This window comes from Trematomus bernacchii, unplaced genomic scaffold (assembly GCF_902827165.1).
Source record: "Trematomus bernacchii unplaced genomic scaffold, fTreBer1.1, whole genome shotgun sequence".
Lineage (NCBI taxonomy): Eukaryota > Metazoa > Chordata > Actinopteri > Perciformes > Nototheniidae > Trematomus > Trematomus bernacchii.
This window is the reverse complement of record NW_022987787.1, coordinates 515,350-533,786: the sequence shown is the minus strand read 5'-3', so window position 1 is coordinate 533,786 and position 18,437 is coordinate 515,350. Positions and strand designations below refer to the sequence as shown.

General features: G+C 38.1%; 1 protein-coding gene across 3 annotated transcripts; it reads left to right on the top strand.

Moving 5' to 3' along the window:
- The first annotated feature begins 1,595 nt into the window (after positions 1–1,595).
- Positions 1,596–18,435, top strand: cd99l2 (CD99 molecule-like 2). 3 transcript variants are annotated; one of them, XM_034149575.1, is made up of 10 exons: positions 1,596–1,805; positions 5,156–5,215; positions 5,705–5,779; positions 6,194–6,286; positions 7,328–7,408; positions 9,081–9,149; positions 9,233–9,277; positions 9,361–9,480; positions 10,533–10,598; positions 12,489–18,435. In XM_034149575.1, the coding sequence occupies exons 1-10, from the start codon at positions 1,745–1,747 to the stop codon at positions 12,548–12,550; spliced, it is 732 nt and encodes a 243-aa protein (XP_034005466.1). In that variant the 5' UTR covers positions 1,596–1,744; the 3' UTR covers positions 12,551–18,435. The 3 variants fall into 3 exon arrangements, with proteins under 3 accessions (XP_034005466.1, XP_034005465.1, XP_034005467.1); XM_034149574.1 differs by having other exon boundaries at positions 5,153–5,215; XM_034149576.1 differs by lacking the exon at positions 7,328–7,408 and having other exon boundaries at positions 5,153–5,215.
- Positions 18,436–18,437: the final 2 nt, after the last annotated feature.

The following is an 18,437-nucleotide window of genomic DNA, read 5'->3' as shown; positions in this document are numbered from 1 at the left end:
TGCAACTAATGATTATGTTCATTATGGAAGAATTGTTTTCTCTAATAATCGATTGATTGTCTGGCTCTGGCTTGTAACATTTAGAAAATATTAACAATTGTCATCACAATTTTAAAAAAACCCAAAGGGACAATTGCACAATGTTGTGTCCAGCCAAACAAAAACAAGAACAAAATAAAACATATACATGCTTAAAATGTTGGGAAGTATATAACAAGAAAACTCGTAAATTTTAAGTAGTCGGAACCATGCCATGTTTTTGTAGAAATTAAGTGACTATAATACAAATAAATGCTCCTATATTCAAACTCTTCATAATTCATTTGTAATGTAGAGGTTAGATAAATGTATGAGTAAAAAGCAAAACATATTTCTCTCATATCGTATAGGAAATATAAAGTGTTATGAAAAGAAAAGACTCTGGTAAATTACAAAAACTCAAAATGGTAGTCTACTGTCTTTGATGTCTTTTTTGTTACATTCCAACTTTAAACTACCGTAACAGATTTCTGAGGTACTTGAAACAATGGTGGAATAACTCAGGTCCTTATGTTAAAGCAGGACTATAACAATGTTGGACTACTCAATTACAATAAAAGACCTGCTTAAGTAAAAGTACATTGTTAACAGTCATCTCAAGATGGAACTGATTTTAATTTGATATAATGATGGTTCCCAAACTAGGGGTTGGACCCCTCCAAAGGGTCATAACATAAATCGGAGGTTTCCCAAGACGAAAAATGGAAGGATACACAAATCTCTTTTCATTGACATTTTTTTTTATGGATAACGTATCCAGTTATTGAAAAATAAAACATCCATACGGTTTTGAGGATAAATCTCTCTCTGTAAAGTAATAAGGTCATTTTTGGATAACATTAGCTTAATTTGTACCTGTCAAACATATGGGTCAGAAAGTATAGGTTTCTCTGAAATATATATAATTTCTTCCATCCCAAATGTTAGAATATTAGTCCTTCACTAGCCTAAATGTGTAAAAGAAAATGGAATGCGTTCCTCTGTGAACACAATGCTAATGCATGAGAGGCACAAACTGGGGCTTAGAGCCTTTCCTTGAGTAAAAGTATAGACATACTTTGTTCTGCAAATACTGCATTACAAGTGAAAGTCCTTCATTCAAATGTTACTTAAGTAAAAGTATAGAAGTATGTCCAGTATCAAAACATACCCATTATGCACCATGGCTGTTTCGAAAGTATTATATTATTATAGAATATGAATTAATATTAATGTTGTTTGTCAATATTAAGACAATTTTAGATTTTTTGTGTATATTTTGGTAGCATAAAATGTAAATACTAAATAAAATACAAGAATGACAAAAAAATATACTTAATGTAATGTAATTAGTTACTCACCACCACTGGTGTTCATCATTAACTATCAAAGTGTTGTTCAAATCCGAGTGTTTTATACATCTTAATAATTTATTAAAGGGACATTTAATTGCACAATATGATAAATAACGTCATAATTTACTACGAAAATAATTTAGATTTATTGAGCATTGTTCACTGCTTTTGTGTGGCAGTTTTACTTTGAAAGGTGTGGCAGGAAGTGGGTCTGAGTGGGAGTGCCACAGGAGCCATAGTGAACGCCTTGCATGCGGCTGTGAGAGTGATCTGAACCGCAGGCTGAGACTAACGCAACGGTGACAGGCCAGCTGCTTTACCCGCTGTATTCTCACTCTGTACCGGCTGTTTGTGTGTGAAAGACCGGAGTCATGGCTTCCCGCTCTCTGTGGTCCCTCGCGCTGCTCCTCGCGCTGCTGCTCCCTCTGCAAGGTGGGTAACGCTTTGTCTGCACACATGCACGTTCCGCCTTTTGTGCCGCACACCAATTCCAGGCCGAGTAAAGGTCTACCGGCCTGGGAGTCGACGTTAAGAGAGAGAACAGACAAATGATTATTATATACATACATTTTTTCTAATTATGTATGTTATATATATCATTTTAAGCTTAATTTTGTGGCTCCATTTGCTCCACATATTACTGATGCTGAGCTGTAATAAATTAAGTAATTCCACATTACTACATGCATGATTATGATTATACAGTTTTCTTTCAAATGGGACAGTAATTCAAGCTTTAATATGTTTTTTAATCTTTTTTTTTCGATCTGAAAGAATGATTATAGATGAAAGTGATGGGGCACCACCCACCCTTCCTGTCTGGTTTGCAGCAGCACATTCCATGCTGACAATGATGTCACTCTCAGTGCTTATTAATATGGAAAGTTAGTCACTAAAGGTGAATAATTTTAAAGCAGATGAGTTCATTCGGTTTAACGGTAGCACATGTCCTCACTCTACAATTGTACCCGCCTTACATCACTAACATCCAATACAAGCAGGTGTTCATTTGATTGCTTTTTAGGAGGGGTTTTTTCATTCTAAGGTCTGCATGGCAACCCATATTTTAAGGTATGGGCTGACTGAAAAGCTGTAGTCATAAAAGATTCACCTGGTTGTGTAAAAAAAAAACCCAACCAGCAGCCGGCTAGTTAATGAAATGCTACTATGCAAATTATGCAAATGAGATGCTAATGATGTGAATACATTTTCTAGCCAAATGTTGGGTTTAGGAATACAATTATAAGTGTCAAGTGATGTCAAGTATCACCTATATAAAAAAAAAGTTATATTAGTGTTGAGTTAATCTAGTAAAGATTTTGGGTTTGGATGTAGGCAGAATCTCAGTCTCTGCCCTTAACTTTTTAGACTTTATACCTGTTTTTTTTGGTATCTTTCATTGCAGAGTACATGGATTCCTAATGCTCTCTTTTGCCAAAATCTAAAATCAGTTAACCTCACTGAGTGGAGCTTTTTTACCTACCGTAACATGGGTCCAGGGATTGCTGTTGACCCAAAAATGAAGGAAGCGGTACGAGTTCTTCTAATTGGTCACATCTGGCCGGTACCCTTGCCCCTGGGCGGTAGGTGGGTGGGGCAGCAGGAAGGAGGGGGGTCTGTAGGCTGCGGGAAGTAATATGTCAAGGTCAGGGTGATGAATGGTCCTGTGGCACATCAGAAATTCACGCAGAAGTTCCTGTCAGTGTGCACGTTTTATTATCTAATTAGTGTTATGCTAGGGCTGCTCAATTAATCGTATTTTAATCGCAATTACGATTTTGGCTTGCAACGATTATGAAAACAACATAATCGAAAATAAAACAATTTTTTTTTCTTTCTTTCCAATAATTTTTTTTCTTGGTTTTTCAGTTGAATTATACTTAAAGTTCAGGGTAATCAACTGTTAAAAACATACTGTTCCATTTTTTTTCAATAAATGTATGTTTTCAAAGTAAATGGATAATCGTTTTTAATAATCGTGATATCAATTATTGACCCAAATAATCGAGATTATGATTTTTGCCATAATCGAGCAGCCCTATGTTATGCCCAACCTCATTTGAATAGAGAACTGCACTGATTCAGAGTCGCGCTCCGTAGAACTAGAGTTAAAATGAACAGTTAAGAAGAAAAAGGATATTGTAGCAGAACAAGAAAAAGAGTCTTCTTGAGCCACAAATGATTTTCCCTTGTCAGAACCTGGTGCCTACAAAACCCACAATGCAACATGAATGGAAACCTTTCTGGGAGATTTGGTTGCATTTTTGTTATAGGGCTGTTATTAGAGCTTTTATTTCTTCTATCAATTTATCTGCCAATTACATTCTTGAGTAATCGTTTAGTCTATAATATAGTAAAAAAAATCAATTTCAGTTTCTTAATGTCCCAATCCTTGTTACGAAAAAGAATGAGTAGATATAAAACTAGGAAAAGCAGGACAACTAATCAATGAATGAATGGACTTATTGTTGCAGCTCTTTTACTTGTCTATTTCAATTAGTTGTGAATGTGGTCAGATAACACGTTGTACAAATTAGTTTCTTTCAATTATATCCCCTCCTACATTTTATTTATAATCTGAGTACCGGTAACTACACCACCAAGGCTTGCATGTACTGTCTCTAGAACAGCACAATACACTATAGCAGATCCTCAGAGTGGAACATCTGAACCCATAGAGATCTGTGCAGTAAAACCCTTTATGGTTAGCTAGTTTCCCTAATGGCAGCTTGGAGCTCATTCAAGAAAAGGGCAATGGTAGGGAAGTCTTTATTACCTTTACAATTTTATTAAATTCTTCAACGTCTATGGTAATGTACTGAAGTTCCTCGGGTGTTGTGGAGCCAACCCATTCAGCATTTTACGTCCTTGGGGACACCTTGCCTGAGGGTCGATAATTGAAATGTTCCTGAGTCGATTCTAAAGTAGCTGGGTGCCTTTGTACATGTTGTACTTGCTCTCTCGCAACCTTCCCTGTCTGCCTTTTCTGTAGTCTATTGAATAGAGGAGAAATGCCAACAAACTCATTAAAAGGAGCAGTTTGAAATGTGCCCTAGCATGGGTAAGAAGCATGAAGCCTCGACTGCGGCTCTAAGATAAGAACTGATTCCCAGGGGGACATTAGGTGTGACAGCCGAGGAAGAAAAAGACTAGATTAAAAATAGATAGAAAGGGTGGAGCAGAGTGAATCTACAGCATAAATCAGAATTACAAGTAGTGTACATGATTAGTATGTTTGACGTGTAATCTGGGAAACCAGTCTTCTTCAATTATACACAATAAATACATTTTAAATTGTACTGCATGCTATGGAGTATCGTTACAATTTGTTTTTGTATGTGTCCGTTTAAAGTAGTGATTCTATTTAATTGTGTTATGTAGTCATAGCATATTCACCTACAATGGTGATGAAAGTATCATTTCTGTTAGTTCCAATCTAGGGTTAGGCACACACACTGTGCTTGTTTGTGACTGGCAGCCAATGAAGATAGCTAGTGTTTGTTTGTCTCTGCTTTTGTGTCCCGTCTGGTAAATGATCTCCGTTTTGCAACCCAGACAACAAATAGTGCCGATTAGTGCACTCTGGGCCCAGTTTGGCACCAAACTGTGTGACACACAGTAACACTGGCAGGGCCTGGGAACTCATCAGTAAAGTGGTCACACATCTACCAAAGAGCCTACATCAGACAGAAGATATCCACACTCTACAGTCCCTTTTGGTGTTATTTGTCAGATTGAATGCAATGTCTTCTGTCTGTCCCTCTGTCCTCTCTGAACAGTAGTCCTTTCTCAGGAGTTCAACCTATCTGATGCTTTGGGTGATGATGACACAAGTAAACCATGTAAGTACAATACAAAATAAATAACTTTTTCTTCTTTTTGGGACTCAGCGTCTCATAAACCCGATATCTTTATCTGCAAATTCCTTGAAAAAGATAAAAATATTGTGATCCATCTTTTGAATAATTATTTTTATAATTGCCAGAAAATCTTGTATCTCCATTGACTTCCATTAATATTCTACTATTCAAAGGCAGTAAGAAAACTTGAAACCCGAGATGTATAATCCGTGACTATATCAGGTTTTCAGTCTTATGCATATTACTTTATCAATACAAGATAATAGCATACGGAAATGAATGGAAGTCAATGGATAAGTAAGACAAATTGCGTAATATTAAAAGAAAAATGTGTAGCAAGCATTCCTTCAGATTCAAACCCACACAAACATACATTACATGATTTACAATATCTACTTATGAATGACTAACAGCAGAGTAATGACTTTTGTTGAATTATGTCTAAATACAACAATAATTCATATTCTTCAGCACCAACCCCCGCCCCGAAGCCAGCGGCACCAGCTGCACCAGCTGCACCAGCTGGAGGAGCAGAGGCAGAAGCAGGTAAGAATCAAATCATTTAAATCTATGATAACACCAACTTAACCTGGAAGAGTGACAGGATAATTTGTAAGTGTAAGTCAATGGGAATCAATGATGTAGCATTGTTAGATTTAAGGAGTAGTGGTGCAGGATTGCAAATCTTTGACCGTTTTTTTCTTAAAGTTCTCCTACAACATGAGCTCCTCTTTGAAAACTCAGTTTTTCAGAAGGTAAGATATTCTTAAAAGGAGTGGTTAACTTCGAAAAAAAATTCTGACTACTTTCATCTGCAAAACTGTCTCCCATCTTGTTTTTTCAAACCCGCCTTTGGTTTTTCACGAGCCCTGTCTACTTGTATGCTGTTGAATCATTTACAGTGGACTTATAACTGAAGTCTGTCGATCTCTAGGTTTGAGCTGTCAATGTTGTGTGCAGGTTTTGATTCAATTGGTGACATCACCACCATTACCACCAAAGCCCCCTTCAAGGCAGTAACCAAGGCCCCGTTCAAGCCCAAACCCAAGCCAGGTGAGAGAATCCTCAGCTTCCCTCTCTACTGCAGAGGACCAGGTTTTCATCAAAAGCCTTCATTTAATTTCCCCTGCTTTATATTTTACTAACCAGTTCTATTCTGCTTCTGTTTTAGTTGGCTGTTAATCCAATTTGACTTCCTTCCTTATATGATCTCTCTAATCTATATACTTAAGTCTGTTTCAATTTCTTTTCACCAGGGCTGTGGTCGAATAGTCTTTCTTGCTTAGGAAGGTTCATTGGTTAAATGCTTTGAAAAACTTGTTGGCAACCATGATAAGAGCAGTTTGAATCCTCTAAATGTTCATTTGAATGATTGATCTTGTATTCCCTTTAGCAAAGTATACACTGGACCATTATCGAAATAAAGCAAATCATGGCAGTCCCCTATTGTCATTTCCTGAGTACTTTTGAACCCTCCTGTCGTGTTTGTTCTCCCCCCTTCTTTGGTGTTCCTGGTCAAATTTGACCGGTCTGTTTGAACTGCTCTTACAAAAAAAAACATGAATCATGACCACATTTGATTTAACACCTTTTCAGCTGTAAACAATGTATCAGAATACTGGTTTACATGAATAACCACAGTGAATAGACACTGAAAATGTATGTATATTTGTGGTGTTTTGACTGGGAACATCATAGGTTTTACAAAGTTGACCAAATCACTCAAAATGAAATGAATGTGGTGAACAGCAATTGAATATGTTCAAATGCCTACTGTGGAGGATACCATGAGGCCTGGAAGCTATAACATGTAAAACACAATAGTTATGATTGATTGATGTAAGAAGTAAATTGGTCAAATCTGACCCGAACACGACAGGAGGGATAATCAAGTTTGAATTATTATTAAGTATTATGTTTTTCATCAGAGTCAATGAAGAGCGGTTAGCGAAAGGCTATTCGACCGCAGCCCAGGTGTTACTCTCTCTGCCCAAATGCTAAATATTGTTTCTATGTTGTTAATGGTTTTTTCTGACTGCTGCTTCTGCCTTTATTTTGCAAACCCACTGACCCCCGACCTTTTGGCCTCCACAGCTGCGGCTGCCTTTGACCTGTCCGATGCCTTGGACCCCAACAATGACATTGGTGGCAAGGATAAGAACAAGGGGCAGGGAGGTGGGATTAGCTATTAGCTCGGCATCACTTTATAAATCAGTGTTTTGTGTGGAATTAAAGCCGCTATGTGTGAAATATGAACATAGCAGAAATGTAAAAAACATCAATATAGTTAAATAATTAGATGATTTAATCATATACAAGTTCTAAACATGGTGGCTTTAATAGATAGTCAATATGTATGGTTTATCAATAACAGTATATTTAAGGCTGGGTGTTTTCATATATTATATATTATATTATAAAGAGCCCTTGTTAAATATACTGTAGCATAAACATCACCCCATCATATACACTGGGAAGTGCTACTTGTGCTTCTGAAGTGAAAAAACTGAAACTTTTAATTAAATTAAATGTATTATGTCAACAGATTTAACATAACTGTATTAGGTTATATAATGTTGAGATACAAATATTAGGTTCAACTTAATATTATTACCTACAACTAAACTAATACAGTTACGTGAAATGTGTTGACATAATACATTTAATTCAAGTCAATGTTTGAGTTTGTTTTGTGTATTTAAGTCCTCCCACATATATCGAAAGTCATTTAATGTCTAGAAATCATCTGGAAATCCCCAAAAGTTTTGATTTGGAGGACTTAAACAGTATGCACGATACTCATTTGTTCTGATAGTTCAGCGCATAAGAAAACAATCTTCAGACAGTTGCATGGCCACCATGCGGACAAGTGTCCCCACAGTCTGCTGGGATGAGTGCTCTGTTGTTAAACTCTACACAAGAACTTAATGAAACTCTTCATGTCTCAGAGGGAGCTCATTGTTTTCATCTGTTGCTCATCACCCCCTCCCCTACCCCCACTCTGCTGGTAACACTGTCCCTCACATGCTATTTCTGCATTCAAAGCTTTATTTGTGTTTATCTGCTTTCGACCAAATATAGTTTCTTCTTTTTCTCAGTTCATTATTTACTTTTTTTTGCAAACAAATAATCATTTAATAAGTTATCTTTATTTTAGGAATTAATGCCAATATTATTATCATTACTATTATAATAATAATAATATTAGTTCACTCATACAATAAGCTATAAGACTGCTGGCGGTCGACTTAAAACATGCTTATTTATACCCAGTATTTATCTACGAATTGGCTATTATGAAGACAAATGTCTGCTTACATTTCTAAATCCATTTGTTATTGAATTTATATTGATCTTATTTTATTATTTGTATTGGAATTCAACTTATACGTATAAAATTATATTGACAAAAACTCTGTTTGACGGGGCAAATAAAAGGTGCAGAAAACTGCTGTTTAATCTATTCTATATGATCAATTAGAATCAATTTAGACTCTTTGTCATGTCCAAATGGAAGAGAATACAAAAGAGCACCACCTGACGTAGTATCATTACACAAGGAATGACACCAGCTTCTGCATCATATACAGCAAAACAATGTAAAGAGGTAGTTGGTTGTTTTGAAGTGGGGTTTATGGGATTCTATCAAAATAGATGGCAGGCGGCATAAAGAAACAGACATACTTACCCCACTACAAAAACATCCGAAATATCCCTTTAAAAGCAAATTAATTATAAATCAAGCTTTGTGCACATTTGACATTTTGAGTTTGCTGTGCCTTCATGCAGCTTCCTTTTACAGTGACAGTTTATCATTTAGTGATTTAATGTAAATACTTATTTTCAGGTGGAATTTCTGACAATGATCTGGCAGATGTTGGTAAAGATGATACCTACAAACCTGACGGAGGCAAAGGTAATGTCTGCAAATGTATAACAAATCCATGTAAAGCTCCGTAGCTAAGAAAATTAACCCTTCTGTGTGCTGTGTTTTCACAGGTGGACGTGGAGACGATCAGATCAACTCCCGTGAAGACAACAATGGTGCGTTCTCTCTGCTTCTAGTGTTTGTTCATAAATGCATCTCTACTGTCTGTTGGTGTTAATGTCTGTGTGGGCGTTTGCAGAGACCACAGCAGAAGTGGGCACCATCGCAGGGATTGTTAGCGCGGTTGCTATGGCACTGGTGGGAGCAATCACCAGCTACATCTCCTACCAGAAGAAGAAGCTGTGCTTCGGCATACAACGTAAGGCTTTTACATTAAACTCATTAGTGGAGTCCCTCAGGGCAGTGACCTCACCAGTGTGTTACAACTGCTGCTGGCCTAGTCACATGATCAGTGCATACAAATATCTGCATTGTTTTTCACCAGATGTTAGAAGATGAGTCATTTAGTTTGTGTGTCATTTTTTTTGTAACTTCTAGCTTTTTTTCCAATTAGTTATCTAGGGAATCAGTTTGTACCATTACAACTTAAACCTGTTTTAATCAATGTTCTCATAATACTGTTTAAAGTGTAATGTAAAAGGTGAAGTTCCCCTTATAGTCTATTTGCCAGCTCATAGAGTCCTATTGTGAGTGTATTGGCCTGTAAATTAAAATGTTCTGCATTGTTAAAATAATTGCGGTCAAATATCGTACAACTTTAACTGAGTTGAAGCAAGCCTATTTAAAAAGTATAAGCTATCTGTCCTTTAGAGGACAGCTATCCAGTGTCCTCTAAAACTTCAAAATCGACCCAATTTCCTCAAAATCAGCTCAACTGGAGCCAAAATATGGCCTTTTCTGGTAAAGACTGTCATTTCGGATCCTGCAAATGTCAGAAATAGATTAAGCATCCTCAATTACCCCCCAAAGCCCCAATTTGAACTATTGAACTAGCTAATTAATGCTTATATGCTAATTGTGCAAATTGCCCAACATATAAAGGTTAGCATCCGGCAGTTTCTATGTGCTGAGGACCCTACTATACATTTCTAACATAAACTATTCAACATTTCCAGTTTCACAATGTTTGACTACACTAATTGCTACTTGGCCCCTTTTAGCTCATTGTTTTGGTTTTAGGACCCGCACAATATAGGCTAATGTTTTGTTAAACAAGCAAAGCCAAGGAAAGGGATTCATGTGAAGCTTAACCAATATACATAACTGATACCGTGTAAATATTCACCATAATAACTGTCAGTTGTTACTGTGGATTGTAGCTAGCTTAACCAACTGACAACGCTAACATTAGCATGCTAATATCTCACCTGAGTGAAGAAGCTAACTAATGGTGTTGTTGTGTTGTGACAGAGAGCCTGAATACTGACATGGTGAAGGCTGAGAACCCTGAGGCTGTGGTGGCTACAGAACCACAAGGTAAGAACATAGCGCTACACTATATTCACACTTATCATACACTCTTTCATATATATTTTCTTTTTTCTGAAAAAAACAGCAAAACTATGGATCATTAACCTGAATTGCAGGAGAGCCAGTAGGCAAAACACAGTGTAGAAAAACAAAAGCCCACGGAACAGAGTCGTTTTTGATGCCAGTTATTACACCATAGTGATTAGACAAATAACATTAACAAAGTTCAAAGATAGCCCTGGCTGGTTTCCACCTTAGTTTTCCCACTAAAATATCCTTAAAGGGGACCTATCATGCAAAATGCACTTTTGTACGTCTTTTATACATGAATATGTGTCCCCGGTGTTCCAGGGAACTCACCAAGTGTCAGAAAACACAACCCTCTCTATTTTCCTCCATACCCAAATCTCTAAAAAAAGGGGCTGCAACGGATCTGATAAAAACTGATCCAGATTTGAACACTTTACTGACGTCAGTAAAGTGGCGCTACGGCTATTGGGCCAACTCTCCACCTATCAGGGGAATGTGGGGTTGGGCCACGGCCGGCCATTGCCGCTCGAAAGCGCTGGAGACGCTGTAGTACATATGCCAGGCCTGTAAGTGGCGCTGTAGTCTGCCACAAAAGCAGCAAAGAAGACTTCCCGCGCATGGTTGCTATGGTTACCCTTCTGTTTATTCTCCGCTGTGGCTTTTTTTTCTCCCTCCCCGAGGCAAGCGTTTGCTCCTGCTGCTTTAATTCAATGCAATCCCTCCCCGTCGAGGCAAGCACTGTAATTCTCTCCGGTTAGTCCACCAGCAGATGACAAACACCCACCTCTCCGCCTCTTCCAAGGAACGAGGGGACCGTGCGGCAGAGTTTCTGTTAGGTTTTCTTTCGCCGGTCAAGATGTCCGTTAAAGTTTAAATCTTCCGGACAAAATTAGAAAAGTGCCGGTCAAAGGTCTTCTTTGTTATTTATTGAGCTTTAAAACAAATGAATAATGACTCTATATAATAAAACACGGAGGACGGAGATCTTTTTTTCTCCCCCTCTTCTGACAGCCCAGCAGCTGATCAGAGGACGTCTCCCCTCTCCTGCAGGGGGGCGTGGTCAGCTGCATCTCACAGAATCAGCCCCGTGCAAAAACAGTGCTGGAGAACAGCACATAGAGCGAAATGAGGCATGGCTAAAATGCATGATCTGTTTGGTATTTTGAAAACAGAAACGTATAAATATACCTTATATAGGTATGGCCCTACAAAATATCATTTAAATATAGCATGATAGGTGTCCTTTAACTTAAAAACATGAAACGAGCCAGAAAACAAACATTTATCAGGGAAAAAAGTGCACTGCTAATGTCAGTTTACAGGCTGCTAGCTAGCATCCTAACTAGCTACTCAACTGCAGTACATTACAGAGCAAGTTCCTCTAACAACATGTCGGCACCTGCCATGTAGCTACAACCCTTTTTTTTTTTTTTACTTTGTCTCTTTGTCCCATCATTGCTTTGTCAGATCTGTCCGCAAGACGACAACTGAACTTAAAACGCTTGTTTTCGGAATGGAGTTTGGATTGATCAGGGCTAAGCTAATGCTAACATTGTAGCTGCTCCATCAACACTGAAATTAACATCATCCAAATTAGGCATTAACATGGCAGGGATATTATTGTTTTAACCCATAGATATGTATATTTGGCTCGAAATGTAAAATGTTTTATTAAGGAATTATTTTTGACTATTGCATTCTCATCTTTTTGTAAGACCTTGAGAATAATAAAACTATAAAAATTAACAATACATTCAAAAAATATGTTAAGATGACACCCACAGGTTATGACATATACACCGTCTAATATAATATCTCTTTATTATATTAAGGCCACTAATGTGTGTTTTTATTTTGCCTCTACAGTCCAACAGACTCTCCTGGAGCCTGCCAGTGCTGAACCTCCCACTGAAGAGAACGCTGTGTAACACACTTACAACCTAGAACACACACACAAAGGTCAACCACCTACATGCGCTATTTGTCCAAACATCCCCCACCTAACACCCCTCCCTGCACACACACAAACAAACACACACATACACACACAGCCATGCTACAGAATAGACTGTTGTGTAGCATGTCCTTGTTGCCCTGCAGCTCTGTGCTATAAACGTTGGGATTTGTAGACCTTTTTCGCTGAATGTGAACACAGATTGTTTTATTTCTCTGCTATAAAACATGGCCGAAAGTGTAACAAATCTTGCCAAATGTATCTGTAAATAGTAATTTATTGTGCTGTTTGAACACCACTAACAATGTTAGTTTGCAGTTATCCGGCCTTCAGCATGTACTTAAAACAAATTGAAAGAGCGGTTCATCTTTTTACACTATGGGGAAAGAAGCTCCTCTGGGGTGTGTGTCGAGCCTCTTTGAGTTTGCAGGAAGTCAGTAACTGCGTAGGGAACTGGATTGGATTATTATTGATTGATTGGGACAATGATTTGTCAGTGATCCGCTGCTAGTTTCCGGAGTGAACGAGGGAGCGCTTTGAGATACACTGTTTCTGAGAGTGAATGAAGACCATTTGACCAATATTCCCCAAAATTCAAAGCCTCGTAGCAACTGATTATCTAATCACTTGTGAAATGTGATAAGGTAGTCAACAGTAGCAAGTGTTACCTCATAGAAAAATAACATGGTACTCTAGGGGCAAATCTCATATTCAGAACTCAAGTTTTATCATGTAATAACAATGTTAATCTCTTAATCCTACAACATGTGAATTTTTTTATTTAATTTATTACATTATCAGTTTGCTATATTATCATTATGAGGTGATCCTCTGTGATAATAATGTTATATTTAATATCATGATTAATTGAAGTTTCCCAAGAGCTCCACTATAAGTGAATGAAGTCCATTAGTGGGACGTACCTCATAGAACTGACTGCAGGTAGCTACTGTTTACATCATGTGACAGTGACATCATTAGTTGCTACATGTAGCCTACTTTCTCCTCATGTTGTCTATCCTGATGTACAAAGTTGCCTTATTCAGATTTGGATCTTTTTGCAGTGGGAAAAAAAAAGGCGTCCTAACATTTCCGTCTACTTACAACCTGTGACTTTTTATAGTGTAAATATATTCCGTTTTTGTTCAAGTAGCCTTTAATGACAATGCCTAAAGAAGGGAGCCTGGCTTAGTTTTCCAAATTGGTGATGGTGAAATGATTGTGATGAGCTAAAAAAAATCGAGCGGTGGGATTAGATTTGTTATCAAAAGTGGGATTAAAGTTCAGGAAATTCACCAGATTTGTAGCATGTAGCATAAAAAACGATGCTAGCTTAATCAGTTCCCCTGCAGTTAGAGCTTCAAAATGCACAGCGTGTTCTTTTCTTCAGGGGGAAGATATTTGAAAAGGAAAATAAATAACCTTGGCACTTTGTTCAGGATGTGGCGAGGCTTGTGGAAAGGCACAAAATGTGATTTTTGTTGAAGATTAACTGCTATATTCAGAAGATAATAATGTTAGTACTATGTTTTATTGTGTTAGCAATGCGGTGCCAGTGTGTGCAGAAGAACTCAGATTTGATCTTTTTCCCATTGTGGCCATTTTAAAATTACATTAATGATAAATCTACAGGGACGGTGAATGTATAAAAGTAGCATCACATTATCACAAAACTCTTTTGATACTGTAGACCAAAAAACTATTGCCCAATCATAAATAGATTTCGACAAATATCAACAATAACTAGATACCCTTATCATATACCAATTCAAAGGTAATAATCTGCACCAAAAGGTTATGAGATATTATTCTATATATAAAGAAATCCATGATTATATTATTGAATTAATATAAAATTAGTTAAAAGTCTTAAGAATTGTCTAAACTTTTCCCACTTTATTGCGATTACAATTATTGCCTTAGTATTCTTTAAACAGAAGTGTAAAGACATACCCGTTCTGAGCGCCCAATGGAAGGCCAATAGGAATGCTGCTGTTATAGCTTGAGTCCCAATAGCCAATGACTGGGTTCGGTTGGCATGATTGACAGCCACTGTCTCTCTAAATTCACTGTCTGAATATGGGCGTGCACTGTTAGATAATTGGGCAAACCCTTTTTTTAAGCAAACACAAGCCTTTGGAAGACTTCAAAATGGCCACAATGGAACAAGATTTACAAGAGTGGGAAAGTGAGGTATTTGTGAAAGATGTCCGATGTGAGTCAGAGAAGAGATTGAAGAAGTTGGCACAAAGACAATACTGGAGGATATGCATACAAAAATAGAAGTCTGCTTTAGCCGTGTAGATGGAGTCAGCAGCAGTAGTTAGCTTTAGATTATTGAATAGCGTCATAACGAGTGTTTTTGGAAAGTTGTGATGGTTGTACATATTACTGTGAGCAGTTCTGTGTTTGTACTATTAGTCTGTAAGAGCATATTTATGCTCCATATTTTACTCTTTAGTGTATGTGTGTGTTTACACTCTTTGCCTGCTCTTTTTACACTTTGTACCCAACTTTCCTAATAACTTAGCCTAACATTTTTGTAGATAGTTAACGCTTCCTTGTTCTGTACTGCCAATGCTTTGTTGTTCGCCTGAAGAGGTCTCTTAAGTTCCTGAGCGAGAACGAGGGCTGCATCTGAAACCATTCACTGTTTTCTAAACTGTCTGATATTTAGTCTGTCGGTGGTTTTATAGCACTGCTCAGGATCTCTGGTGAGAATGATTGAACCCTATTTAGTGGGCTTTAAATATCTCCATATTTAAACATAATGAACTAGAACGCACTAGGAGATCCAAGAACTCCGCCAAGACCCTTTCATAAAAAATAATTGTGTATCCACCCCATGATTTCGGATCTGCTCCAAATTGTAATGGGTTCTTCCTTGGCCCATGCTATGCCTTCCCACCAAGATTCATGATTGGATTGGTAGTTTTCTTGTAATTCTGGTGTCGAACAAACGGAACCGAAATAAGTACCCCATTGGCGGAGGTGAAAATGCTGCGTTCATGTCACAGGTAAATTAAAGATTTATAACTTCCTTTACCTTCTTATGTGCAAATCTCCACACATTCAGCTAGTGCTTGGAACCATGCACGCCTCTTGAAATGCGCAATGGTTCCTTGGTGGCGATTGAGTAGTTGGTCTTTTGTACCCTAGAACCAATTAATTCACCTTTAAAAACAAACCAGATAGCCAATGTTAAGTTGTTAACGCAGAAAAGTAGAAACAAGCGTGACATGAACGTGGCGTTGGATTGGTAATGACCTGAGTAGTGTCTGATGGATCTGTATCTACAGAGGTGAATGCGTGAAGGATGTTTGCTGTGGCAGTATGTGTTGTATGAGCTGTAAAAAGCGTTGGTGGTGTGTTCGATATTTGACAGGATGCAGCGCAGTCCTACATGCCACACCCTGGTCTTCTCAATGTTGCCTTGGGAAATAAGACACCTCTACCCACAGTTCCTTTGTGTTGCTCCTACTGTAGAAGTCCTTAAACACTGTTAAAATGCAACCTTACACGGTTTGGAGTTGCTTTTGGAACGAAGTGTTTATGGACTAAGAGTGTTGGGAGCAGTGATACTAAACTTGCTTTGCCTGGGGGCCACTTTGGCAAAATGACAGGAGGTCAGGGGCCAGTTTCTAACTGAACCTTGCTCAGGTCGAATTGGTAGCAAGATGGTCTAGGTAAGGCATTGATCTTGGATGGTTGAGGTTAGGACAGGTGGTAGGGAAAAGGTGGTAGAGTTTTTTAAGACTTGCGCTAGAATTGCTATTTAGACTCAACAGTTTTCTGAGGTGTTTCTAGATGATTGAAGATATTCAGTGCTTGGACTTGACATCAATTTGGAGGTTTGAGGCACTTTTTTTGGTAAACAAGCTCCATTAGTGTATTTTAATTCTTTTTTTGATATGCCCTTGTGAATGGTTGGCGAGCCACCCTATCGGCTGTAAGTTGAGTATCACTGGGTTGGAGTAACAAACCTAAACTCATGTGTTCACCTTGTAAGAGTCATGCCCTGCCAGCTGTAATTCAAATGGTGCTCCTCTCTTTGCCTTATACCCTACAGTCTCACAGGGACGCGCCACAGTATTCATCCAACACCTCCGTAGCTGCACCCTGAGCTAGAGGAACACCCAGAGCCTTCAGCTCCTTTGGGTGGTTACCTGGAGTGACCGGTAGCAGCACCCAGAGGACTGAGAGGTCTGAGTGTTTGGTCCAGCTCTGGCAGCTGAACCTCACACAAAGCAAACGCAAAATAACAAACCTTTCTGTTTACTGAATGTATTGAATGTCTTTTGTGATATAGCAAAAACCTTTGGCCTGTAGCAAAAATACAAATTCACCAAAGATTCAGCATTGATTGAGATTGAAATTGCCTTTACGTATTGGGGTTGAATGAAAAAAGGTTTTTGGAATAAGCCTGAAAGAAAATAATTGAATCTGGGCTTGGATCTTATGTAACGCTCATTTGAATTGGTTTGACGGTAAGATAAAACGTGATTGATTAGATTGAAGGGTATCGTATAATGGCCTGTACCATGCTCACTTTGAAACACGATTTGTGAATGACTCAGTTTTTATTGCCACTGTGGATGTTGATACTGCTTTAAGATTCAGCTAAAACAATTATCCTCGAACACGTGCCATACTGCTGTTTGGAACCGGTTACCAGGAGTGCTCTCTGAAAAGGATTAGGGATCATATAGGTCTGTATAACAAAGCGTGCTAAAATAATCAAGGCTGTCATAACAAAGTGATTTAGGCTCAGGGTTTCAGCTCTTTAACCTGCAAAACCAAATATTTAGACGTTAAGAAGCTGCGATACCAGCTAAGGCTAGCTCTAGCTTAGTTAGAAAGGTGAATTGATTCACAACTGAGCAAAACAATCAAAAAGTACTTACCGGTAAAAATGAACTGCTGAGAGTGTCTCTTGACGTGTTAGCCACTTGTCAATCACAAGGCAGCCAGTGCCAAAGCACACCTTGCTATATTGGCTATTTTACCTAAAATTGGACAACAATATACAGATCTAACATCATGCTGTATTGAAGAAGATTTGGAACAATTAATTAAGAGAATAAACTTATCAGAAAACTTTTTACTAAGGTAATAAATCTTATATAAAGTAGGGTCATTTTCTCTCAGACTACTATACAATCAGGACCTCTCTTTGCAAACACTGTAGTTGCCCCCTGCTGGTTACCCCTAGGTAAAGAACCTAATTGTATTATCCCATAATGCAACTCTAAATCGTTACCATATCAAATCAATAGGCGTAATCTATAAATGTGGTTATCGTAGCAACACAATTTGAATTATGCAAAACTGCCTCCTTAAGTGATTGTACTAATTAAGCCTGGATTACAGTTAGCTCGCTTTGTGGAGTGTTTAGATAGGATCTGCATTGTATCAGGACAGACGTGCCTGAGTCCTCTTCCTGCAGTACACTCTAGTGCCTGTCACCGGGCCATGCAAAGCCCGCCCAAATACAACCACCTCACGTCCCAGTTTGACACACAAAGAAAATCCCAGCACAGCTTTCCATTATTTGATATCTGAGGGCTGGCTTTGCACGGCCCCCTGTCACATACAACACACACACACACCTTCAGCATACTGCTCTCATACACACTTAATGCATGCTTTTCTCTACATACTGTAACCACAGTAAGGTGGAGCGTACGAGTGTTGAACTCTGTGTCTTCCTGACAACTGAATGTTGGACAGTCTTCATTGCTTGAAGTGTACTAGTGAACTCTGCTTTTTCTCTTATTCCACTACGATAAGTCTCTGGCAATATGTTACGGAAACTTTTTACTAATATGAACTAATAAAATAAAATGTTGAAAAAGACAAGA

Excerpts from the sequence above, each read along its gene's own strand:
- cd99l2 (XM_034149574.1), top strand. The coding sequence starts at position 1,745 with ATGGCTTCCCGCTCTCTGTGGTCCCTCGCGCTGCTCCTCGCGCTGCTG. Across the intron at positions 1,806-5,152 it reads GCTGCTGCTCCCTCTGCAAG|TAGTCCTTTCTCAGGAGTTC; the intron begins GTGGGTAACGCT and ends CTCTCTGAACAG. Across the intron at positions 7,409-9,080 it reads TAAGAACAAGGGGCAGGGAG|GTGGAATTTCTGACAATGAT; the intron begins GTGGGATTAGCT and ends ACTTATTTTCAG.